The sequence below is a fragment of the Penicillium griseofulvum genome (assembly GCF_001561935.1).
Source record: "Penicillium griseofulvum strain PG3 chromosome Unknown contig_86, whole genome shotgun sequence".
NCBI lineage: Eukaryota > Fungi > Ascomycota > Eurotiomycetes > Eurotiales > Aspergillaceae > Penicillium > Penicillium griseofulvum.
In genome coordinates this window covers 957128-982371 of record NW_024467473.1, presented here as the reverse complement: position 1 = coordinate 982371, position 25244 = coordinate 957128, and the positions used below count along the sequence as shown (strand labels likewise).

The 25244-nt window shown below is 47.1% G+C and overlaps 7 protein-coding genes across 7 annotated transcripts; 4 read left to right on the top strand and 3 right to left on the bottom strand.

The window, feature by feature from the left end:
• Positions 1-1139: 1139 nt before the first annotated feature.
• Positions 1140-2267, bottom strand: PGRI_037110 (mitochondrial 37S ribosomal protein mS38; the record flags this gene model as incomplete). The annotated part of the gene is made up of 2 exons (XM_040791424.1): positions 1140-1813; positions 1919-2267. 2 exons carry the CDS (start codon positions 2265-2267, stop codon positions 1140-1142), a joined length of 1023 nt encoding a protein of 340 aa, XP_040645501.1.
• Positions 2268-3170: 903 nt separating this feature from the next.
• On the bottom strand, positions 3171-4471 carry PGRI_037100 (guanine nucleotide-binding protein subunit alpha; the record flags this gene model as incomplete). The annotated part of the gene is made up of 5 exons (XM_040791423.1): positions 3171-3512; positions 3566-3824; positions 3875-4038; positions 4092-4279; positions 4345-4471. The coding sequence occupies 5 exons, from the start codon at positions 4469-4471 to the stop codon at positions 3171-3173; spliced, it is 1080 nt and encodes a 359-aa protein (XP_040645500.1).
• Positions 4472-8205: 3734 nt separating this feature from the next.
• PGRI_037090 (DJ-1 domain, InhA-type) lies at positions 8206-8895 on the top strand (the record flags this gene model as incomplete). The annotated part of the gene is made up of 1 exon (XM_040791422.1): positions 8206-8895. The coding sequence occupies one exon, from the start codon at positions 8206-8208 to the stop codon at positions 8893-8895; it is 690 nt and encodes a 229-aa protein (XP_040645499.1).
• A 253-nt stretch (positions 8896-9148) lies between these two features.
• PGRI_037080 (Major facilitator superfamily domain, general substrate transporter) lies at positions 9149-11026 on the bottom strand (the record flags this gene model as incomplete). Its single annotated transcript, XM_040791421.1, has 6 exons — positions 9149-9465; positions 9523-10020; positions 10077-10235; positions 10477-10498; positions 10664-10814; positions 10872-11026. The coding sequence occupies 6 exons, from the start codon at positions 11024-11026 to the stop codon at positions 9149-9151; spliced, it is 1302 nt and encodes a 433-aa protein (XP_040645498.1).
• Positions 11027-12703: 1677 nt separating this feature from the next.
• PGRI_037070 (alpha-hydroxy acid oxidase) lies at positions 12704-13571 on the top strand (the record flags this gene model as incomplete). The annotated part of the gene is made up of 3 exons (XM_040791420.1): positions 12704-13360; positions 13419-13479; positions 13534-13571. 3 exons carry the CDS (start codon positions 12704-12706, stop codon positions 13569-13571), a joined length of 756 nt encoding a protein of 251 aa, XP_040645497.1.
• Positions 13572-15552: 1981 nt separating this feature from the next.
• Positions 15553-18052, top strand: PGRI_037060 (M13 family metallopeptidase; the record flags this gene model as incomplete). The annotated part of the gene is made up of 5 exons (XM_040791419.1): positions 15553-15745; positions 15801-16312; positions 16369-17467; positions 17520-17920; positions 17975-18052. The coding sequence occupies 5 exons, from the start codon at positions 15553-15555 to the stop codon at positions 18050-18052; spliced, it is 2283 nt and encodes a 760-aa protein (XP_040645496.1).
• Positions 18053-19466: 1414 nt separating this feature from the next.
• Positions 19467-24571, top strand: PGRI_037050 (mitotic regulator LTE1; the record flags this gene model as incomplete). Its single annotated transcript, XM_040791418.1, has 3 exons — positions 19467-19804; positions 19884-24253; positions 24324-24571. The coding sequence occupies 3 exons, from the start codon at positions 19467-19469 to the stop codon at positions 24569-24571; spliced, it is 4956 nt and encodes a 1651-aa protein (XP_040645495.1).
• Between the last annotated feature and the right edge of the window lie 673 nt (positions 24572-25244).

The following is a 25244-nucleotide window of genomic DNA, read 5'->3' as shown; positions in this document are numbered from 1 at the left end:
CGAAAGCCCTCTCGCTGCATTTCGTGGATCGAACTTGGAATCGCCTCATGTACTGCAACCGCGCGATTCTTAGTTTATTCCCGGATGTGCATTCTCAACATTCCCCCGACGCACACCTGTGTCCCTACTCGGCCGGGAAAGCTGACATGATAAAGTTGGTGCGGATGCAGGATTGGATGATATCGGAAAATGATAAATCGATTTCAGCCTATTTGAGAGTGAAGATTCGATGACAGAGTGGATGTAGAATTGGGGAACTGTTCAAGCATTCGTCCTGGACTCGGTGGCGTGGGTAGGTAGATATTGGATTTTTTGGCTTTACATTGCATGACACCGCGCTGGAATCTGTACTTTATGTGAAATTCGCTGATCCGGGACTTGAGTCTCCGTCTTCGCTTCCATCATGGTGGTTAGACAGGATCTACTGTAAGGAGTTTCTTGTTTCTTTATTTCTCGTCCTTTGTCTTTTGGACGTCCATTTCTTCTATTTCGGGTTTGCTTAATTTTTTTGATCAGGGTGCTTTTGTCACCTAGAATTCGGTCTGTAGAGTAGATCCTTGTTTGTGTATCATGGTGTTTGTTACTCGTAGTTCAATTGTTCCTTGAATGGCTACATGGATGGCTACCTATGTAGGATACATATTTTCCCAGGTGTAATTGTGGGCAACTTGACAAGATATGTTCCCTATTTTATTACCACCTCTACATATATAGTCATAGTTACCGAGACAAAACAGACACTCAGACACTCAGACCAAGATATCAGCAATCTGGCAGGGGTCATAACAGAAACCGACACTCAGACGAGTAATTGACTTATCCGAAATGCATAGGTAGGAAGAATTAATGCCCATGTAACGCGGAAGCCAAACCTTAGAAGAAGAGTGCACTCCTAGTACAGCAATTTGCACCAAAAGGACCTAGGGAGAAGAGAAGAGGTATGTATGGATATTTGATCGAGTATAGGCGAGAGAGAATAGGTAGGGGAGAACGAGACTAATAAAAAAAAATGTATGAAACCAAGGATATATGCCCTGAACTCTCACAAGACTAGCCTCGACCCAAAATGCATAGGCGCAGGCAGGATGCAACTGACGGAAAAAAGAACAAAACTAAACCAGGAAGCCCTAAGCACGAGTCTACTTGTCGAGTTTCCGTCTCAGGGTACGCGTTCTCTTCATCAACTTCTTGAACTTGTGCTTCTTCATCTTGGCCTTGCGTCGTCTCATGGTGCTGATGGCATGCATGGTGTGGTTGTTGCGCAGACGCTCCATGTATGTCATACCCGGGGTGGAGGGCGCCTCGATGGAGATCTCGTCGCGCATATCAGATGGGTCCTCCATCTCTCCACTGCGAACAAATGGTCCCGTGTGCGCCTCGTAGGTCTTGCGGCCATCGGCGTGGCGAGCCTCGCGGATAGTCAGGACGGTCGAGTAGGTCTGGTACTCGTTGTCGATCTGAGCGTCGGTGGACTCGGCAGCGGATGTGTCCATCGGGACGGGCGGGGGAGGGGGCTGGAATGGGCGAAGACGACGGGTGAATTCCTCCACAGACATCTTTGCATCGGGGCCATCCAACATGCGGAGTTCGCCGTCCTGTTCGCTGAAGGTTCGGAACTGCTCTTCGGACTCTGACATGCCCTGAGAGCCAGTTTCCATCGACTGCACGGCCGAAGAAAGAGTGAAGATGACGTCCTCCGGCTCGTTCTTCAGCGGCCGCTTTGACGAGAAGATCGCTTCGAAGGCATCGGTAGTAGAGGTCGGAGGCACAGTGGTCGTCACTGAGATTGGCCGGTGGATGGAGAAGAACGATGCTACATGGACATCTAAAGCGAGTAAAGAAAAGGAAAAGTCAGTTTCAGGTCCTTCTTTGCGCAGACAAACTAATATTTAGAGCTGGCTGGGGTCTCAGAACTAACCATGTGGCTGTCGGTGCTGTGTTGAGGGAACACTTGGAAGGTTGGAAAATGCTGTATGCTGGCTAGACTTTGAAGATCCGTTTCGGGTAGAGCTGTCCTTCCCCCGTCGGCGGTTAGCCTTGCTCTTCTCGCTAGTTGAGTTGACCCCCTTTGCCGGGGCAGAGGTGTCCATTCGTCGGGAGCCATCGCTGGGCGGGACGGGCGGTTTGGAGGATGAGGAGGAATACCGGAGTTGGTGCAGAGGTCGGGTTGCGCCGAGCAAGCTGCTGGTAAGGTTTTGACCCGAGCGAGTTATCCCGGGAAGGGGCATGGGAGCCCATGCTGCCCGGCGTAACGATGTTGACAACATGATTTGGTAAATAACCCAGTCACTGGGAAAGTGGATGAGTCTGAATTGGAGGCGAAATCAGTCGGCCCGGAACTCGGGGTCACTGATCATGCGGATATTATGTAATATTTATGCCTGAGGCATATAATTGAACTTTTTCGAAAATCTTGAAGTCGTGTGATTCGTGATTGAACTTAGTGAGGAAATCCCGTTTTCTGTAGTATTGGCCGTGGTTTTTTATCGAGTCATCTGGTTGATTTTTGGATTTTTAGGGTTCTGCCCAGTGTAGCGCCAGGTGGAGAACTGGATCATCTTGTGTGATCTACAGCAAGGAGTCCGATAGTAAGCGGCCTGGTATGGACTTGATACCTAGACCTACTTTTTAATGAACCATATTGAGACTGGAGTTTGGAGAGTGAAAAAGATTGCCCGTAAAAGAGCAGGATATCGAGTTCATTCAGAGATGAGATATAGTAAATAAAGACACAGAATGATTGTGATAATACAGAGCAGTCGTTAGTAAACACAGCTGCAAAGACAAACAAATGGTATCACTCTGCATTAAACCAAAAAAATTGAACAAAAATGGAAATGGCAACGACACAGTCGTTAAACCGAAGCATGGGCATTAGTTGGCGAAATCGGATAGGCTTTTGGATGCAACGTGACAGACCCGATGATGTGAGCAGAGAGCAGACAACAACCTCTCAATCAAGACGCCTCGTTAAAAAGAAAGAAAAGAAAATGACATATGGCAATGATCACGAAGGAGTGAACGGAGAGTAGCCGCCCTAGTATGCAACCGGAAAATAACTGGTAGGCTGAAGAGCTTGAGAAATAGAAAATGAAGAGAAAAAAAAAAGAAAATCATCGTCATAGACAGACGGTCATGGGGAATGCCTCGGGAATTTGAGGGCCTCTACCTTATAGTATTAAGGTATGCAGATTCTTCTGAATGATCATGTCCTGTACTGAATCCATAGTTGCCTTGAGTAGTGTTGTATCAGTCGCGTTAGTGTAATGGATATAGATTTCACGGTCTGGGATGCGGTTGATGCCACGGAATCGGTCCGCAAAGTACTGTGCCGAGGAATCATAGTCGGTGTCAGAGCCGGTATAATCTGGGAAGTGTTTCGAGATAGAGGAGATGGCGAGTTTTCCTTTGAACAGATCAATCTTGTTGAGGAATAGAATGATTGGTTTGCGCTTGAACCATTCACCATTGACTAGTGACTCGAATAACATCATGGCCTCGTGCATTTGATTCTGTGAAACATGATTAGTGATGCGAGCGAGGGCATTGGGAAAATCGTGCTTACAGCATTCTGGTCTTCGACAAGACATTGGTCGTATCCAGATAAGGCAACCATGAACAACAGACACTGAACACCCTCAAAACAATGGATCCATTTCTTCCGCTCTGACCGCTGTCCTCCGACATCCATCATGCGGAAGTTCATCTGTCCGAGCTCAAACAGAGTTTCCGTGATACCAGTTGTGCGAAGTCGAGCCTGCAACATGTCCTGGTTATCAGGAAGCCAGCCCGGTGTGAATATGCGATCGAGAGATTCATAGAAACTGAGTTTCGTTAGCTTAGGTTCGTGTAACGCACCGCAAATTCTACTTACTAGTGCAAGTTGTCATGGAGAGCGAATTCATGCCCCCGTGCAACGGCCTTCTGCACGCCTTGATCCTTCCACATGGCCCTCATGGCATCGCGAACCTCGAGATCGGAGAAGGCTTCATCCGACCCTACATCGGGTTCCGTATTGTCTAGTAGGTCCGCAAATGGCTTTCAATCCTCGTTAGCTAACGTTGGTTTCTCGAGGAGAAGGTGAGCAGTACCTTGGTCTTTTCCTCGTTCTCGAAATCGATATCCTCGGCATTCATAATATCCAACAAGACCTTGAATGCAATGACTATGTTCGAGTAGATTATGGCACGGGTTTGGTGACGCTCTTCCTCAGGGAAGCCTCGGCTGTGAATGATTCGCATCTGTTTGATAATGGTAGACTTGCCGGACTCTCCCGCTCCTGAGCATTCAGTTAGCAACACGACGCTTAAGGAAGCCGGCAGTCAGCGATCGAGAACTACCCACCTAATAGCAGAATCTTGATGGTCCGGTCCAGTGCCTTCTTGTCAATTTTGATACTCCTCTCAATTCGTGCATTGCGCTGGAAAGCCTCCTTATCGGCCTCTTCGGGCTTCGAAACTAAGCAACCCATGGTTCACGTGCGGTAACGACAAACTACCTAGCGCGATGGTGGTTAGCAATGGTCCATTGCAAGCTGAACTGGTTCAACAAGAGACTCGACGCATCGGCGATGCGTGTTCGATCTGAATCAGGGATGCGATTGGATTGCGCCACACAGGAGTCCAGTCGAAGCTCAGAGACAAAAGACTCGACTAGACTCCACCATATTCGACAGGAAACTACACTCTCCGCGCAAGGTGGTAGATGTGCCTACCTTCAAGAACAAAAATCCTCCTCTATATTACTGCCAAAGTCCAACCTAACGTCGAATACTGGTGTGCAACGTGATAGGCAAAAGCTTGAAAGGTTCGGTGCTTCCGTTATTCCCCACACCTATCGACCACGTTCCGTTGTGAATTGGGCGGTTGTATTTCCAATTGGACTAGGTTATCCTCCGAGACAGGCGCCGAATCCGTGTGAGCGACACAGCATCAGCCTGCCGAAGGCCAAATAGGAAGCTTGAGGGGGAAAAGACGTTGGCGGTGACGGGAGAAGCCGAGATCGCGTTCCAAAGTTCAAAATATGGGCATTTCCCGAGAACTGAGGACAAAAGGACGTTTCGGAACTTGTGAGCCGAGTACTCCGGAGGGGAGAGAGAGGGGGCGAGAAATGGAAGAAATGGAATGGCGCATTCAAGGCCGGTAGTACATATCTCCCGTCCCACGAGCGAGTCCACAAGCGGGGAGAGAATGGAGAATGGAAGGAATGCCATCAATTGTCAGACTGGTATTGGGTATACAGATTTCGGTATCTTTGACTTTAGTACTCGTCATCATTCGGTATCTTGAGTATCTTCAGGTATTCTCTTCTAGAATATAATACATATATCACTGTTTCTTTCTCCTGTATCATTTCCCTCCGTATTACTTCTCTTCATCTCATTTTATTCTGACGATCTCACTCTTTGTATTAAAATACAAAGGCTTTACTACGTACTCGTACAATATTTTTATTTCTAGGGGGCCACTAGGCTGATCCACCATGGGGCGTTTGACCCCTGTCTGCACTTTGTACAAGTTGGAACCTATCGACACTGACAGATTCTGCAGGTACTTCGTCTCTTGTCCTATGGTTCTATTTACTTTTTTTTACTCCGTACTGATATTATATCTTTTACTTGCAGTCTGACAGGAGTCAAAGAGAGAGAGAGAGGAAACCCCTTAGATCCATCGAAATGGCACTATTGAACGTGCTTCGGGTACACCCACGCGTTAACCCAATCAGCGTGATTTCAGAAACAATCGAATTGTTGGGTGTTTTTTTTCTTAAAAAATTATTTTCAAAAGAAGAAAATGGCAGGCATCTACGGAATATGGAGTGCAGCATCCGACATGTATACACGATACAAAAGGACACTGTAATGTAGTCCGTACTTACGAAACGGTGCTTTTGCCAAGGCAATGCGGAATGCAGAACTACAGTGATCGACACGAAGGTGCTGAAACCTACATGGACGTGCCAGTGGCCAATGCAAGGGCCATTCTGAAACGTTGGCGGATTCCTATCCCGGTTTAGCACTAAGGTTCTGCTTGGATCACCATGGGCATCTTGCTCTTCTCTATGTTGTACTCCGTGCTTCAGTGTTCTGTCCACTGGAAGTCCCCTGAGATTCAGGTTCCTCAACAGAATCGTGGTATATCCACAATAGTTCTGCCGAGGTTTAGACGGACCTAAGACTAACACCGGATTACAGCGCTTAGGAGTTCCGCATAAGCCAATGAGAGAGCTCAAATCCAACATTCGCTTACTTTCACACTATCGGGAAAAATTCCTGACTCCAAGAGAAACAGATGTTCGGTGGACCGTGTCTGTCATTTCCCTTCGCCCCCACAACACGCAAGTTTCTGCCGTGTTTGAGCCGCCGGTGATGTTCCGTAGTCATACGTTGGATATTACTAATGAAGAGATTGCGAGACAACCTTGGAAAATATCCTCAACTCCAGGTTTGCAACTTTGTATACAACCCAGCAACACTAACACCATCAAAGGGTCCTGAAACAAAGACCACTTTCCCCATTTTACCGATAGTTCGTCCCCAGTTTCAAGATATGATTTACATTAATTGCGGGCAATCTCACCACGCCGTCGTGCTACTAAGGCAGGGGTTGATCATTTCGGGACTAGTCGAATGCACCTGTGGAGATCCCAAGAGTCATATCACATTTGACCCTGAGAATATAACCTTGGAAGGACCCCCGTATAACTGACACAACGTGTTTTGAATCTAGATATTAGTTTGCACCGATCTTAGAACGAGAATTCTCCGTGACCCGATATGGTAAAGAAGAGGTACGATCGAAGCTGTCCTCAATGGTGTGGGTCTACCATAGCTTGCTTACCAATTGCTTACTGCAAAAGAGGAGTCTCATCAACCCCTGAGATGGGGTTTTCTGCCTCCACATGCAACTTCCGAGGAATCACCCACGTGTGGTCATTTTCTGTGCTCGGAAGGCCTACCCGAAGTATTGATTTCCATAATGCATACTCCGTATGGAGTATGACCATACCCATATCCTTTCTATCTATGCATAATGGGTGCTCCACTATGGAGTAGATCATAAAGCTCTGGCAAACCTCTGTACCGAACCCCTACGCTTTTAGCATGGTAAGTCAAATGGACAGCCTACAATCTCCAGATGCTATATTATGTTTCATACTCCGTATGCATGTTATAGATCACTTTATCTCAAAACCTTGCAATATAATTCCCAACAAAGTACGGAGTACTCCGTACAATACAAGGAAATACTATGGTTTAGGTTCGCCAAAGCAAAAAGCCACACATAATAAATCCAAAGTCCAAAGTAGACAGACTCCGAAAGACCATCTAATATTAGCTTTTCATTAGCCCATACGGAGTATACCTATCTACATAAGTACAACATAAGTACTCCGTAGCCGGTGCGGAAATTGGCGGTAAACCCGCCAACGGCCAACGGCCAAACTACTCAGGGGCGTTGAGTGTGGGACTCGCCCAATTTAAACGTTGTCGATCAACATCTGACAGCAGGTCGAGTCTCCGGTTCCAATGCCCGAGCGTAAGTTGTTCGGGGATAGCTCCGGAGCTGCAAAACCTAGTCCAGCATAGTGCTTGACTACGGAGTAGTTCGGGTATTTTTCGAGTGTAGAAGGAGCAAATCACAAATGAGATATGGAGAATGATGACAGTTTTTAGTGGCCGTTTTGATGGGTCTATCTTTAGATCAGGGTCCTGCAGAAGAGGGAGGACCTGAATATACACCCCCAAAGAGGATTTCTTGGGAAGATACGGAGTATGTATCCTGGCTTTTTTTATTACTAGCCCCATGCCGCATATACCTGCACAGGGCTTGGAAAGAAGTATGGCAATCAAGCTGGCTAGGGAGCTAAAGACGCCCTAGGGCATTCGACATGACCTCCACTCGGTGGTTCGCCGTCTAGGTACGTGACCTATGACAAAAGATATTAGAGTTGGACATCAAGCTATATATTTTCGATTACCGATCCTTCAAGATATCTTTTTGCAGTACCTGAACATATTATGGGACTAAATAAGTCCACATATACTATGAATTGCTAGGTGTTTGGGTTATTTGGAGATAAATTTAGATGTGATGCCTCTCATTCCGGAGACCAAGTGTTGGTGACGTCACCAAAAAATTCTAGAAAGATGGACTGCATCTTGTAGAACGAAGTCTTATATTCTCTTGATCTCCAAATTTTACAATGGGTCATACACAGAAAAGGGCGCTAGTGGTCATCTTCCCCGGATTCAACATCCTCGATGTGAGCGGTCCGGTTTCAGTACTCTACAACTCGCACTTTTCCGTGAGTTATGCCGCCAAGGATGAGCTCACAACATCTCAAGAGAACACGACAGTGAAGAGAGATATATCCCTTGATGAAGCCAAACTTCGACTGTCCGATTATGAAATATTGATCGTCCCTGGATCACGACCAACCAATATCCTACCACATGTGGAATCCGGGCAGGGGCAGCTATCAGAACTTGTCGAATTTATCACCTGTTTTGCATCAGACATTAATCAAGAAAACGTGCGGCAACGCACCATCTTGGCCGTCTGCATTGGAGCCTACTTCTTAGCTTTTGGAGGTGTACTTGATGGCCTCACTGCAACCACACACCGTCTTGCTCTACCTGGGCTACGAGATGCAGTCAAACGCTATGTGGATAAAACTCCGGATGCAAAAGGGACTCAAGTCATCCCAGAAGATCCCTCGGATTTGGTTTCCTATCTAGATGCTGGCCGGAACCAGTTCGGGGTTAGAGTAATCACGACGGGCGGTATGATCAATGGCATCGATGCCGCATTGCATTTTGTTAGTATTAGTTCGAGTCGGTCAATTGCAGTTGAGGTTGGCGAGCTCATTGGGCATAGTTTGAAGGAAATATAGGTGTGGACATAGTGGTACAAGGGAAGCCATGGGATTAGGTTAATCTATGAAGGACTGGTTTTCTCATGCGCTGTTTATATTCTGGTCATGCAATGGATGTGGAGTACCGCAATATGTTACTTTCAAGAAAATTGGAATATAAACCACCGCATAGAGTTAAAGCTTCGCTGGGCAAGTCATTTGGCTGTCTAACACAAAATACCACGAACATTCCTATTGATTCCACGATTTCTCCAATATGGATATGTCATACTCAAAGAGTATAGTACCATCCAGTCATATCCTCGATCTGACCATTTGTTTCCCGGGCCTTTTTGTTTGTTTTCCAAAAGTGAAAGTCCATCATGAGGGTTAAGCATATGCTAACCATTGTAATACCAAATGTCACCCAAATACCCGTGGTATAATGCGGACTTTCATCAAACTTGAACGCGATGCTCGCAATGATACCACCAAGGCCTCCGCCAATAAGACAAGTTGCTGATGCAACACCTCGCTTCGAGTGGGAAGTAATGTTGTTTGCTTGGAATGCAAGCACACCGGGGATACAAAACTGTAGAAATCCCACACCTAGATTATAATGTTAGATATATATAAACTTCTAGTGTGAGATGATTGAGAGCTCACCCATGAATATCCCAAAGTATCTTGCCCCACTTGCACCGCCATAAGCTGTGATCAACATCCCCACCGCTGTCAGAAGTTGATGAATAGCAATCACCGGCCCGCGAATTTGATATTTATCAGTGAACCAGCCACCTAAATACGTAAATAATGCGGCCATAATGTAAGGTGGGGCACTGAGAAGTTGACTCTGGGTGTTGCTGAAGCCCATGCCCATGAGGATGACTGTCTTGAAGTAGCTATACGCATATCCGGGAAGGGTGGATGCCATGAGATTGAATGCCCAGACATATAGCTTCCAGTCTTTAAGATGATGAAGAACCCTTTCCATGGTAATTGGATCCTCTTCTGCGTCTCCGCTGTCGTTGTTGATGCGGGCGACGATGAATTCCTTTTCCTCCGGCTCAAGAAACGTATCTGCTTGAGTTGGAAAATCGATGATGATGAACCAGCCAATCAAACAGATACCACTGGTAATGGCACCCTCGACGATGAAAATCCCTAGACAATCACGGTCAGCTGTTACTATTTTTATGGCACGGAGGTGAATAACCTACAGCGCCATCCGTTCAGACCATAGCTCCCATCTAACAGGGTCAAGGCATAAGCAAAAATTGCAGCAAAGGCGTTCAGTATAACAGAAACAAGCCAGAAAGTGGCCAGTCTCTTTCCAACCTCAAATCGCGTGTACCAACATGTAATTAGATAGGTGCAGCCTGTATAGTTAGTAATGCTTAGCTTGGAGAGACAGTCCATTCATATATACCTGGAAGAAATCCCGCTTCCATTACACCTGAAAAGGAATACCTGGTCAGTAAGGGAGAATGGAAAAGGAGGACTCTTCTTTACCTAATAGAACTCGGCAAGCTACCATTGTAGTCCAACTTTTAGTGAAACCCATGCCGATCAAGATTACTCCAAAGCTAAATCCAAGAAAAGCTAGCCAGTTTGCTGCACCGGCTCGAGGAAGGATGAGATTCTGTAGAGGTTAGTTTCATCCATCACGAATAATTCCTAGCGGTGGAGTGTAGATATACACTAGGTATCTCGAATATACTAAGTGAGATACAAGGTCAGAAAGCTATTGCATCCAAAACAATTTCAGGTGATATCATCGAGCTTACATATATGCCACGAAAAATACCATAACAACGATCGTATACCTGTTGCCGATGTCAAGTCCAAGATCCTCCTCCATCCCTGCTACAAATGCAAGACCAAGGTTTGTCCTATCAATAAGTGATATGGAATACATGAGTCCAAGGATTGGGAGGAGACGAAGATCAACGCGTCGACTAGTCCAGACGTTAGAGTTGACTTATTGACCATGTTGGAATAAAGAGACAACATACATAACCCTTTTCTGATGGGCCTCGTCAATACCATACACAGGGGATTCATTGCCGGAATTTGGATGTGCCAAGTCTTGTTCCTCAAGATGGATAAATTCAACGTCCTCTTTCTTCATAGAGTCATCTTCTAGGGGGCTAGCCGAAATCGATGCCATTGTTGCGTATAGATGGGTCTGTCAGTATTGCAACAAAGCGAGAAAATAAAAATGCGAAGAAGTGAATTGGAGATGAATATACAGGAGTTACTTTAAGAGGACCTTCTAAAAGGATATTAACCGAGCTTTATCCAACATAACAACAAGAGCCTCGGAACAAGGTGGGCAATTGAAGAATCTGGGGATATACCAAGATTACCCCTCAACTTCGCGCTTGATGCCAAGTAGAGGAGGCTATGAAAAGCCGGGGAAGTCTTGGTTTAGCTTGGAATTGAGCAGGGATAGCCTATTATATACTGAAATCTCACAGATATCTGATTCGAAAAGGCGATGTGGATAAATGTACTATAAAAACCCCGCACAGTGCCCAGATCTAAAGAGGCTGTGGTGAGCAAGTAGCCTTTATCTTGAACTTAGCTCACCAAAGAGGAGGCTAGCTCAAGTGGCAGTAATGAATTTGGTCGTAATCTCCTAAATATGCAGCAAATAGCACTGAAACTACTAATTGAGCCGTTCCTGTACTTGGATAAGTCACAAGTGTAACGGAGATATCAAGGTTGTCAACTGTTGATAATCTATAGTGAACATAGTACAGAAAGAGGGACAAACTATTTACTGGACGATCCTAGTAGTCTCATGAAAGAATATGGAGCCCAAGGCTTCTGGGTGCTCTCAAATCAGTCCTCCTCGACATGTTATATATCTGTTGTTGTTATCTTTGGATTCCCTTTTAGCAAACACTTTCTGTCGGTGTGATACGAGTGTAGTATGTTGGATTTATATGCCTCAGCTCCAAGAAGGAAACGCAGTGGCGCGAAAGGCTGCATATAATGTTCGGCTATATGGTTTATATAACAGCCGTGCTCAAGTCACAATGTCTCGATTTATTCCCGAAGAAAGCAATATTTCAGTAAGTGTTTCAATTTCTGGAGGTTTGACGACATACTACAAAGCAAGGCCATTTTAATATTCTACATATACTCAATATTAGTCCAATGAAGTCTCAGGGATTTACGTCAAACACATCTGTCATGGCGTAGCACACTTCATACAGCCGGATAAGCATGTTCTAGGTAGGTACAATGTACACTTTCCTATGCCAATATGCTCTCGATACATACTTTGAAATGTTTCTTAGAACAATAGAATCTATGTTAAATTATGAGCTGCCCATTCCTAGAGGGTGCACCAAGCGGTAAACGTACACCGGGACAAATGGAGAATTATCCCCCACATTTACCCCTCACGTCGACTACACTATCAAGATGATGTGTCCTTCAAAACATATCTCTCGATATCCCTTGCTTTATTTTATTTGCAATGGCAAATAAAGTATTATCCATAGCTGACCTTGAGGAGGTGGCTTCAAACTCTCTCTCTGTGACCGCGAGAGGTATACATATTGACTCCCCCTCATGTTGTCGAAATGTTCATCTTTAACACGAGGAAGAATTCTTTAACTCCGGCGCAACGAACCAAGTTACACTTCACGACAATTATGCTGCGTATAGAAAGTACCGTCTCCTACCAAGGGTTCTGAGAGATGTCTCACATGTGAACACTGAAATTTCCCTTTTCGACCGAGATATCACCTTTCCGCTCTGTGTCTCACCTGCTGGAATGCAGGCTATGGCTCACCCAGAAGGCGAATTGGCCACAAGTAGGGCCTGTGCCAAAATGGGCGTTAACATGGGTGTCTCTTCCTATGCTAATCACTCGGTTGAAGAGATCACCGTTGCTGGAAAAGAAGTGGGACCAATTCATCATGTGATGCAGCTCTACTCAATGAAGGACAAGGCTAAGCAAGAACGAATCGTCCGTCGGGCGGAGGATGCGGGCTGCAAGGCTATATTTTTGACTGCGGATAGTCCTGTACTTGGGGTGCGCTGGAATGAATGGCGGAATGGATTCAAGACTCCAGTGGGCTTGGGGCTTCCGATGTATGAGAAAACATCTGCCGAGATTCAGCAACAATCTCACGATGATGGGTTTAGCTCGGCAAACTCGGATTCCCATTCCTGGGCTACCGAGATACCGTGGCTACGCAGTGTCACAAATATGGAGATTTGGATTAAAGGCGTTCTCACCCCAGAAGATGTCGAGACTGCTATTGAATATGGCTGCGACGGTATTATTATCAGCAATCATGGTGGTCGGCAGCTGGATGAGACGCCAGCCACAATTGATGCACTTCCTGCCTGTGCTAAGGCTGCGCGGGGGAGGATCAAGATTCATATTGATGGTGGAATTCGATCTGGGGTGGACATTTTTAAAGCCCTAGCTCTCGGTGCTGAATGCTGCTGGGTTGGACGTCCTGCACTTTGGGGACTCGCGGTGAGTGTTGCTGGTTATTTTGAGACTACTGATGCGGGTATACTAACTCCGTTCGTAGTATGACGGTCAACAGGGGGTTGAGTTGATGCTCAAGATCTTGTTTGACGACTTCAAGCGATGTATGCAGCTCACAGGTTGTAGATCCATCTCTGAAATCAGCTCGGCAAGCCTAGCCATTGCAAATGCATATGGGCCTTTGGCTAGACTGTGATAGTTATTGGTTAATGCCTGTCCGCAGTAGTTACTTCTCGAGTCGTTAGCAGAAGGATCTCGTCAGATCTCGAGACTATTTTGCCTCAGCCTGGAAAGAGTAAGAACACATTAGTCTCTAGCAGAACGTAGTATCTTATTCTGGGGTGATGTCTCGACGGAGAGAACCTTGGAAGCTGCCCGGGCAAGTGGATCCGCAACCCGCTGACGCATCAGGCCTCACCTCCAGGGCTGCCCCATGTGTGACGCAACTGTGAGCTTCTCCCTGCCAAAGTCTTTCACTGGACCATCACCCTGAAACATTGTAAGATTTCCAACAGCTCCAAAATTTAGGTATGTCTTATCAGCGCACCGTCTCCGGCAGCTATGAGGAGCTAAATAATATTCCCTTAAGAGTCGCAGATATTTGTATGGCGGATCAATCCAAGCAGCTGATTCTAATCAATATAGCCTGATTAATGATTGTATACGGAGGGGTGGATGTTGCGGTAGGAACTGCGGATGCTGCGAACATCGTTATCGATCCCAAAATAGGAGAAACGGAAGAGGGATTGGACATTGTACAATGGACTGTTGGTGCTGTGAAGTTTCTCGTGGGTTTGAGAGAACCGAAGAAGAGAAGGACGACCTTCGGGAAACGTTACACTGTATGATTAGTAACGAAAATCCCTCATATTTGTTATCACTGGCTGAGAGCCACTTCTGTATGCCGGGAGTGATCTCCTTTGTCAGAGCTATCGCATGATATTGGAAGAAAGGTGGTTCATGGCAGTGGAGAAGAGTGTCGAATTGGCTTAAGTGACCCAGTGATTGGATGAAGATTGTGTTGGATCGTCCTATTCTCTACAGATGAGATGTCTTGGTGACAGGCAGACTCTGAGGCTGTCTGATTTCATGTCTACTTGCTTGTTTGCTAGCTCAGGCCTTCTATAAATTGCCTTCTCTTGAGTGACTTACAGTAATAGGTTTCTCTTCTTGACTCTCCCCGAGTGCTTACCTTTTAAGCCCTCAACATATTGTATTATTGCTTGAGAAGAACTATTAACACGCTTTTAGTAGTAACTCTCCCCCCGTTAAACTATTTCGGGGATGTTTCCCACTGGCCGTAGTAGTCAACCAGCTCGTCAGCATAATTAATACAGAGTATGGAGTACTAAAAATGCTGTTTTCGGGGATATAAAATCTCTATTTCTAAATGTCAAGGTCTAATTCGTACAAATCGACTAACTCCGATTTTTCTAGCTATTTGGGTGAGAGAATGGGCGATAAGAGAGTGTTACCTAGGTAGTACCTGTCCTTCTCTTATCGAGGTAGATCCTTACCTCTTTAGTTTTAAGGTGCTTCTTCTAAGACCTGGAGGAGTCCTGGAGGTTATGTTGACTTCGGGAGATGGCAATTCTTATGTCAGCTGATCGATCAGGTACAAGGTACGGAGTACAGTGGGACCTCCGAAATATTGGGCCAAACCAAAGTACTACCCAGACATCCCACCCCTTATACCGCCTTTTAGTTATTCTGCCACAAGAATACAGGGCCGCATAAGCGGCCAAGTGATGTCTTTTCAGTGGTCTTTCCAGTGGTATGCTTAGCACTCTGTAGTTTTCTCAGATATCATCTGTTTAGATAGGTCGACGGCGAAAAGAAGCGGAATATAGAAGGCAGTATACAGGGCGGTATCTCTAGGTACTACTTTGGCTTGGCCCAATATTATGGAGGTCCCACTGTACGTCCCGCCCTGGATAGCTCCACGGCTGGAGCCGCCAAGAGTTCCAAGGTTACGGCCCCGTGTGTGACGCAACTGCCAGCTTCTCCTCGCCAAAGTAATATGAACCGAGACTTTTAGGATTCTCGCATTATCACATTGAAACATTGTAATATTTTCAACGGTTCCAACATTTAGGTATGTCTTATCAGCGCACCGTGTTCGGCAGCTATGAGGAGCTAATAGCTCCCCAGAGCATAGCAAACAACTACTCCGCAGTATGCAGTCCGAGAAGGGTCCGCTTCTGGATGAAAAGGAAGTCTACGATTCTGAGGACAACGACTTTGTTTCCAGTCACACCCGTCACAATAAAGGACAAAGAACTCGTCCTTGCTGGGCGGGAGCCTTGATGAAAGGGATCGGCGTCTTTGTTATTGCCGGGCTTGTTACCCGCTGTTTAGGTTTATCGCATGGTATGAGTCCCCTCCCTGTTAAATTCGTCGTTAACATGGCCGCTCCTGCGATTAGGTTCCCCGTTTACTGAGAAGAACCCATTCCCGCAACCCGAGGCCCCTCCGCTCTGCCAGTCACAAGAATGCATTCATGCTGCATCCGAAATCCTCTATAATCTGGATCCCAAATATGAGGAAATAGATCCTTGCACTGATTTTGACCAATATGTCTGCGGTGGATGGAGGGAGCGCCATGATATGCGGCCCGATCAGGGATCCATATTTGCCGGGACAATAATGGAAGAGAATGCCCAGACTAAACTCCGTCATATCTTGGAGCGCACAGAGCCAACACAGCCATCCGATGCTGATAATTTCAAGAAACTCAAAGCTGCGTACGATGCTTGCTTGGACGAGGCTACGGTCAACAAACGAGGCAGCGAGCCATTGACTAATATTCTGGATGAACTGAAGACCATCTACCCCGCAAAGGCAGGTCTTGTGAAAGGATCGCAAGATCAACTCACTAGTGCTCTGTTGTATCTGGCGAACGCTGGTGTCGAGGCTTTGGCTTCTTCCGGTGTCACTGTAAGTCTATGCGACCTATACTTTACCTAGGGATGGGCGCTAATCATGACTCCCAGCCTGATGATCGAGACCCTGATAATGTTGTTATCATGATCTCGCCGCCTCGGGAAATCGGACTTCCCGCGAGAGAGTACTATAACAACACAAAGACCGTGGCTGACTATACGTCCGTTTTGAAGCAAGTTGTTCGGGGACTTGCTGGAGACGGATTCGACAAAGTTGCCGAGGATGTTGTAGGTTTTGAAAAGAAGCTTGCGGATGTGACTCCGGACACCCAAACCCAGGAAGATGTCACCAAATACTATAACCCCCTTAGCATCAAGGAAACGGAGGCACTTGTACCAGAGATCTCTTTTGCCAATATTATCTCATCTTTGGCGCCCTACGACTACAAAAGTGATCGTCTAATTGTTGGGTCGCCTTCCTATATGAAGGCATTGTCTGTTCTCTTGAAAGATACACCTAGAGAGACTATTTTGCTCTTCTTGCAGTGGAAGGTCATCCAAGCGTTCGCGGATGTTATTGAGGATGCCTCCATTGAACCCCTTCGGCGATTCAAGAACGTACTCGCTGGCAAAGAACCCCAGGCTAAAGAGGAGAGATGGCGCAAATGCCTCGGACGTCTGGATGAAGGGCTTGAATGGAGTCTCAGCCGTTTCTATGTGCTTGAAGCGTTCTCTGAAGACTCAAAGAAACTTGGCGATCAGATCGTTTCCGATATCAAGGAACGATTTATTTTCACCCTGGATCAAACTAGCTGGATGTCTCCGGATGTGCGAAAATTGGGCATTGAGAAGGTGGGAAACATTATCCAGAAGATCGGATTTCCCACGAAGAGTCCCAATGTTTTGGACCCGGTAGATGTGAAGAAATTCTATCAGAATCTGGAATTGTCTAAGGATACTTTCTTTGAGAATGAGGTGGCCGTGGCCAGGTTCCAACTTCGCAACGAATGGTCTAAGCTCGGCAAGCCCACCAACCGTGATGAATGGGACATGAGTGCACCAACTGTCAATGCTTATTACAACCCGCCAGGCAATGAGATCGTCTTCCCTGCGGGCATTATGCAGCCGCCAGCGTTCTATGGACCTTCCGCTCCATTGTATCTGGCATATGGTGCATTTGGTGCCGTTAGTGGCCACGAACTTTCACATGGTATGTTCAGTTCTCTGTAAAGATGTTGCCATTTTCTAACAATGTGACATAGCTTTCGATTCTACCGGTCGACACTACGACGAGAGTGGAAACTACACTAACTGGTGGGACGATAAGACCGTTGAAGCATTCGAAGAGCGTGCCCAATGCTTTGTCGACCAGTATTCCAACTTTACCGTCACTGGTCCCGATGGCAAGATCCTCCACGTGAATGGACGACTGACATTGGGCGAGAACATCGCCGACGCTGGAGGGTTGACAGCATCATACCACGCATGGAAGAAGCACGATGAGGCAAAGCCTGACCCCCACCTCCCGGGATTGGATGCATTTAGCAAAGAGCAGCTGTTCTTTATATCTTATGCTAATTGGTGGTGTGGAAAGACTACCAAGGAGGCGGCTGAGCAGGCGATCTATAACGATCCCCATGCGCCTAAATCAGCGCGAATTATCGTGAGTTCCATTAATGCATTTCTTTACTCGTACTATTACTGACCGCTGGCACAGGAAACTATGGCCAATTCTAGGGAGTTCAAGAATGCCTTTAGTTGCCCGGATAGGAAGCCGGTTTGCAAGCTCTGGTAGTTTTGAATAGTTTACTGCCAATGGCATCTGGTTTCATGAGTTTTGAGTAATCAGAGTATTTTGACCCATCATCGTTCTCTTAAGAATTTACATGATCACATGCATTGTAGCCCATCGTGAATGTGATTTCCCTTAGCAAATAGGGTTTTGCGTGAGTTCTCAAACCCTGCTGTTGGGATAAGAGTGTTATAACCCAAAAATTTAGCAAGTTACCTAAAGAATAGAGATGTTTCAACACCTCTCCATAACGTTTTCGTTTGAATCTACAGGAATACAGGGCTGCTTAAGCGGCCCTGTGGTATCTTTTCAGTTGTCTTTTGAATGGTCTTTTTAGATATCATTCTAGTTAGATGTCTTCTCAGCTTCATAGGTCGCAAAAAAGGCGGGAAAAGGCTTAAGTTGTGCAATGAACTTTTCTAAGCATAACATTTGAGAAAGAGATCGGCTGGTATGATGTCTGATACATCCTACATATGTGGAGGATATGTATATCGCTCGGCCAAGATGCCGAAACCCTACTCCGTACAGCTATTGATCTCCACAGCAATCGCTGCCCAAAACAAGGAGCGGGAGGAAGAAAATCGGTATCAGCCAGACCGCAAAACTATAGAAAAGGCTGAGGTATAGAGTCTAGTTATCTAGATCCTTGCCTCCTCTTTAGAGTTAAGGTGGTGTTTCTTACGTTGACATGTCAACTCTTATGTCAGCTGATCGACATCTGACATGTGATATCTCGTCTGACGGCAAATGGTAAGTTGAGTACGGAGTAATTGAAGTGAATTCAATGTTCTTGTTCTATTACGGAAATACTTGGAAAGACATTTAATATCCCAAACGGAATAGTTCGCTCATTTACAAGCCGGGGTGACCACTTAAAAATTTCCCAGATCACCAGCCGACGTGACCGGGTGTGAGAATCTGGCGCTAGTATAGAAGGCATAAAGTAGGGCAATCTAAATTAGGGGCTGGTTAGTTCTAAAGAGAGGTGTCACACTAATAAATATCTTTTGAGATAGTTTTTTTTTGGAGTCAAAACATTATACGGAATACGGAGGAGTAATAAGTAAAAGGTAAGTTGATAGATGTGTCTCTCCAATTCCCAAGCCAGGAATGGTACTTTATGTACGTACTTTTGTCAATTCTTTTCAATTTTTCAATGTCTCAACTTCCGACCTATCACCTTACATATTTAGAATGTTAAAGGGATGGGTAGAAAACATGTAATAAAATAGATAAGTAGATTAAACCAAAAAAAAAGCGGTAAAAGGGGGCTTTTCCTTTTGGACCCAGCGTTCCCAGTTCCTGTTCTTCCGTTCCCGCCGCGTCGGGTCATCTCCACAACAGCTGTCTTTTCTTTTTTACCTTATGATATTGTGAACTTCTTTTAGGGCCCTGACGGGAGGTTTTTATAGCCATGGAGCCCTTTCCACCTGATCCGTCAGAGTTCAAGGCCTTTCTGGGCCCGCAAGTCCAAATTAATGAACTACCAAACCGGAGTGGTGGGCCTTCAATCTCGAATCTTCGCCGTGCCAATACCGTAGCCCAAGTTGGCAATGTCAAGCGGAACCTAGAATTGAAGGCAGCGCATGAGAGAACTGGAATAAACGCCAAGGATAGCCATGAGCTCCTACGACAGAACAACTTACAGCGGTCCCAAACACATCGTGGCCCGCTAGAGGCGCGATCACCCGGGAGGAAGGCCGGTCATTTCACCGTAAGAAGTGTCGGCCAGAATGGCAAAATATTTCTCAGGTACACCAATCGATCCATAATTCTTGCTGTGTCACATACTGTGCAGCCTGCTAATAGTAGAACTATTTCAATAACTTAGGCCGATTGCCAATCTGTCCCAGAAAAGCCCACATCCTGCATCCTTCTCTCCAGTCGATACTGCGAAACCCAGTCTTCTTCAGCCGCAGACTAATGCGCATGCCCGCGGGAATGCAGATCCATCCAGGTGGTCGAGCTCGCAGCTCTCTGAGTTACGTCCACGCGAACAGCCCGAAGTTCCCGAGTCCGTCCTCTCCACGTCTCCTCCCCCCGAACTCTCCAGCCAGCATCGCACGAGACCGATCTCATTTTCGACAATATCTGAACAGCAATCGATAGCCGGTGCTGGGAAGCGTGGGGAGCTGCGGATCGTGATTGACAGATCTGAAGACCGGCCCAAGTCTGCACACGAGAATTCGACACCAGCCTTGGAGGTTCCTGCTCCGCGGTATCAGCTCGGGACGCCGCGATTCAATGCCGAAGGTAGTTTAATGATGCAGAGCTCTGTATACACGCGAACATCGATGTCCGACAACTTTCGGAATTCAACACTGCTTGGGGGCATGGCAGACGCTCTGCCGGGGCCGGGACTCCATAGTCCATATCCCCGAGACTCTTTCTCACGGCATCGGCCATCTTTTGCGATTTCGATGTTCTCGGGCACCGCGGCTGCTATGGATATGAACCGAGCTTCCGCTGCAAGGAATTCCATGGTCTATGAATTGAAGGAGCCGGTTGAGCCATCCATCTATGAAACGTTGGTGTATGATATGGATGATGGATCTGTTGTCCGATACATTACTGGGACAAAGGATATCAGCGCTGCCACGCCTGCCCGAATCGTTGCGCAAATCTCTTCCGAGTCATTTATGGACTATGAGCTAGTATCGGACTTCTTCCTTACCTTCCGTTCATACCTATCCACAACACATCTTTTGGCTCTTCTTCTTGCGCGCTTAAAGTGGGCAATCAATCGGTTACAAGATGACGGACGCATTATCAGGATCCGTACATTCGCGGCTTTGCGACATTGGATTCTCAATTACTTCGTCGATGACTTTCTTACGAATTACGACCTTCGGACCAATTTCTGCGAGACTATAAACAAGCTATATTTAGAGGTCAAATCTCGACAAAATGGTGGCACGAGTGATCGAAAGATTCTCATTGACTTGAAGCGTTGCTGGAATGGCAAGTGTTCGCTTTATTGGTCTTCCCCCGAATTGTCTCGCGCCTATAACGACCCGGAAATTCCAATTATACCTGGAGATGTTCAGATTGAGTTGCCTAAAGCCGAGGAACTCCAGCGAAACGTGCCTGTTCATGGCATGACACCCCGTGCAGATACCACCTTTCGTGAGAGTCTTCCTTTCCCCATACAACATGATCGAAATGATTCCGCAGCAACTGCACAGAGCATTCCATTCTCTGCCAAAAGCGAACAAAGCTTGATGGCACTTTCGTGTTCATTACCGCCTAAATCACCCAAGCGTCTATCCCTGTGTGCCTCGAAAAACAAGGGCCCGCGCCCTGTGGTATTGGGCCCCACAAAATCCAAGTCTCCGTCCAGGGCCCGTGAGCCACCTAGCTCGCCTGTATCTCCCAAGGTCTCGCGGTACCCATACAACGGCCATAGCCATAAAAGAAGCGGGAGCTTCTCGGACTCGGTGCGAGATGATCGGCTGCCGATGTTTACGATGGAGCCCGAAACAGGACCCGCGCCGCAGGAGATACTTGATCCGGTCAGTTTAATACGTGGAGAGTTGTACCCACCTGCAGAGTCTTATATGACGATGATGGCGCCGGAATCACCACCCCTTCCTCCGCCGTCGAAGAACCCAAATCCGGATCGTCGGAGTACACCCGATGTGCCCAAGCCGTCACCTAACTCGGGTATGAGAACAATCATTGGTTCGATCAAACGAGCATTGCACACAAGGAATGGTGGACAAAGCGTCTCTGCTCGCATTGCGAATGCCCACGAGGCCATTCCACTGCCTTCCCGCGGGAAGACATCCGCAATGCCAACTGGACTGGCTTTCGGGTCTGAGTTCTACCGGGAGAGGAAGTTGGCTGCTATTCCCAAACATCCAGGCCGGATTGATGTACTGTGTGATGAGGTCCTCAAACAATACCGCTTGGCTATGAGCAGGGGAGGAATGAAGGACCAAACTCAGCCACCAGTTGCGTCTGACTGTCATCAAGCCACGCCGCAGGAGCCTGCATCAAACACTTTTAATCTCCTACCGACGCACACTACCAGTTCCGACCCCAAACTCAGAAGCGGTATCACTATGGGCAGCGAATCGATTATAATTGTCGATGACACCGGTTTCGAAATGCCTTCCATGTCAGGGGCGACACAGAAACCAACGCCGATTGCTGATGATTATACTCATGAAATGCCGGAACTCGAGGTGCCCGATGACGCCTCAACGCAATCGATACCCGTGGAAGGAGAATATCTTCGGCCAGTCTGTTACAACGCCGATGAATCAGAATCAGCTGCTCAGTCAAACGTATTCTACCCCCTTCGCCCTCTCACGCCGCAGAGATCGTCATTGGTCGAACGTGGGTCGACGCCTGTAAACAAGAAGAAGAATTCGCTGTCTCTCCGACTCAGAAAGTACGCGTCCTTCCAAAGCGGGATCTCGAGGCAGCGATTTTCGATGAGCAGCGAGACAGCTCAATCCACTGTTGACCCTAATATGGTGCAAGATCAGAACAACAAACAGTCACCGCCGGTTCTTCGCAGGCGCCGAGGTGGAAACCTGCGTGAAATGCAGAGTGGGGGTGAGACCGAACCTCCTTCCTGCCGTAACTCGTTTGCATCTTGGGATGAATCAGTTGTGGACGAAACTGTCCCTTCTGAAGGCGGCGCCTCAAGACCTCCTTCAACATTGATCCCTCCAAATCCCAGGTACTCGCTTATCCAGCCGCGAACCTCCCGGCAGATTAGGCGTTCCTTTGAGTCGGTCATTGCGAAGTTTGCACAGATTCCTGATGATGACGACGGTGGTATTGAGTCAACGCTGCTGAAGCTGGAGGGAAAGTGGGATGGACCGTCCAGCGCCGACCGCGACTCTTCGTCTGCACAAGCAGAGGGGTCTCAGTCTCACCGAGAGCTGTCTTTGGTTCCTCATGGTCTTGAAACGGCTAGGCCTGGGTGGGATGTTCTCTCTCGCAGGCGGCAGACGGATAAGTCCTCGTACTCCACTGTTGGGGGTCGATTGGCGCCACCTAGGCCTTATTCTGATTCTGTTACCGAATCCGAAGATTCTTATAACTCTATTCCGCTTCTTGAAAGAGGATTGGCCGACGAGTCCATGAAATGGCACCCTACAACTACAAGCCAGCCACTCCAATATGACTCGCACGGTACTCCGCTCACCGTCGTATCAAGCCATGAAACTTCAGAGCTTGCCTCATCACACCCCTCAATTCAAATTGTGCACAAAACTGACAGCATGCGTCGCATTCCTCGTGGCGCCACTATCCCGACCACGACTACTCATATCGCTGGTCAAGTCACTCCGAAGCGCTTCTCAGCTTTGTCTTCTGAGATGTCGCTCGACCTGATTGATCGGCATGAAGCTATGGATGCGCGGATTTCGACTGACGCGCGCAGCCTCAATTCATCAACTGTTGAGATCGCGCCTCATCCTCTAGCGCAGCCCCCCTCCCCGCCGATGACTATCCAACATCCGGGATCTTTCACCTCCTATCCTTCGCCGTTAAATACAGTTTTGTTCCAGGCACAGCCCCTTACGCCCGACACATCTCCACGACACAAAGAAGTGGGCATCTCTGCTTCCCGTCCTCTAAACATACAGCAGGTTTCGAGCGACGTGTTGTTCAATTCAGAAAACAATCATCCCTACCAGAAACCCATTATCAACCTCTTACCCGACCATGTTCCATTTATCCTAGCATGTGAATCCCAGGTCCTCGCACACCAACTGACATTAATCGAAATGGCCGCCCTGAGTGAGGTTGACTGGCGAGACCTAGTCGAGATGAAATGGAGTAGCGCCTGCCCATTAGTCACAAACTGGGTCCAGTTCCTGACACACGAGGAACGGAAGGGTATCGACTTGGTCGTTGGCCGTTTCAACCTTATGGTCAAATGGATACTGTCAGAGATTGTCTTGACCCGCGATATCAACGAGCGGGCCCGCACAATTATCAAGTACATCCACACAGCTGCGCATGCACGCCGCATCTGCAATTACGCCACAATGCTCCAGATCGCCATTGCTCTGTCATCGTCTGATTGTTCCCGGCTGCAGAGTACGTGGCAGTTGATTTCGATTGAGGATAAGCGGTTGTTCAAGGATATGGAGTGCCTCATCCAGCCGGTGCGCAATTTCCACGATTTGCGTGTCGAGATGGAAACGGCCAGCTTGCAGGAAGGATGTATTCCCTTTATCGGTTAGTTCATAAATTGGTTGCTTCAAATATACCACGCGAGACCATGTTTGCTGACTTTCTTTGTTTCCAGGCCTATACGTCCATGATCTCACTTATAATGCACAGAAACCGGCGCAAGTCAACAGCACTAACGGCGGTCTACTTGTCAACTTCGAGCGCTATCGCACCGCAGCACGAATCGTTAAGAGCCTCCTCCGTCTCATCGACGCCAGTACGAAATATAAGTTCGAGCCTGTGCAGGGCATCATTGAACGGTGCTTGTGGATTGCTTGTCTTCCCGAAGATGAAATCCAATCCCGCAGCAGAGCACTTGAATAATCTCTCGTTTCACCTGTTTTCGTTTATTTTCTCCCCCTTTCGTTACATCTCTATATCCCTCTTTGTACTACAACCTTGACATCCATGATTGGATAGTTTATACCCCATTTCCAGAGGCTGCTTTATCCCTCTGCCATTCTGTACCAATACTTGCATCTGGTTAACACCTTTCGTTTTGAACTTCCATTTTTGTCTTGTTGATGCTGAACCAGGCTGTCCCTATGAATGGGCACGTTTGTCTTTGCATGGATTGCATCTGCACTCCATAACGATGGCAATCCTTGTACATACCTTGGTCATCCCAGCCATCCTCACATTGCACCATGTCGGCGTTCAAGCTTTTCGCGAATTTCCGGGCATTTCTGCCATTCCCAATCTGTTACAGTCGCTTACTCGGTTCACGGTTCGCTCTCTAGTTACCTATCGTCGCCATTTTTTATTATCTAATATATATCTGCCCACCGGCTCATAATGACAGCAATTATCATAAACGTTTTGATCATTCTCCATCTGCCAGAATCTCTAATATCATTCACGGTTCCCTGTCTAACCTTACCATTGACTCTTTTTAACATCTGCTAGTCCAGGGCTAGCCCTCTCATGCATGCATATCTCTGCCTGGCCGAACTATTTCACTTTGTCGGCCTCTAAATCCTGGGAATGGCAGTGATAA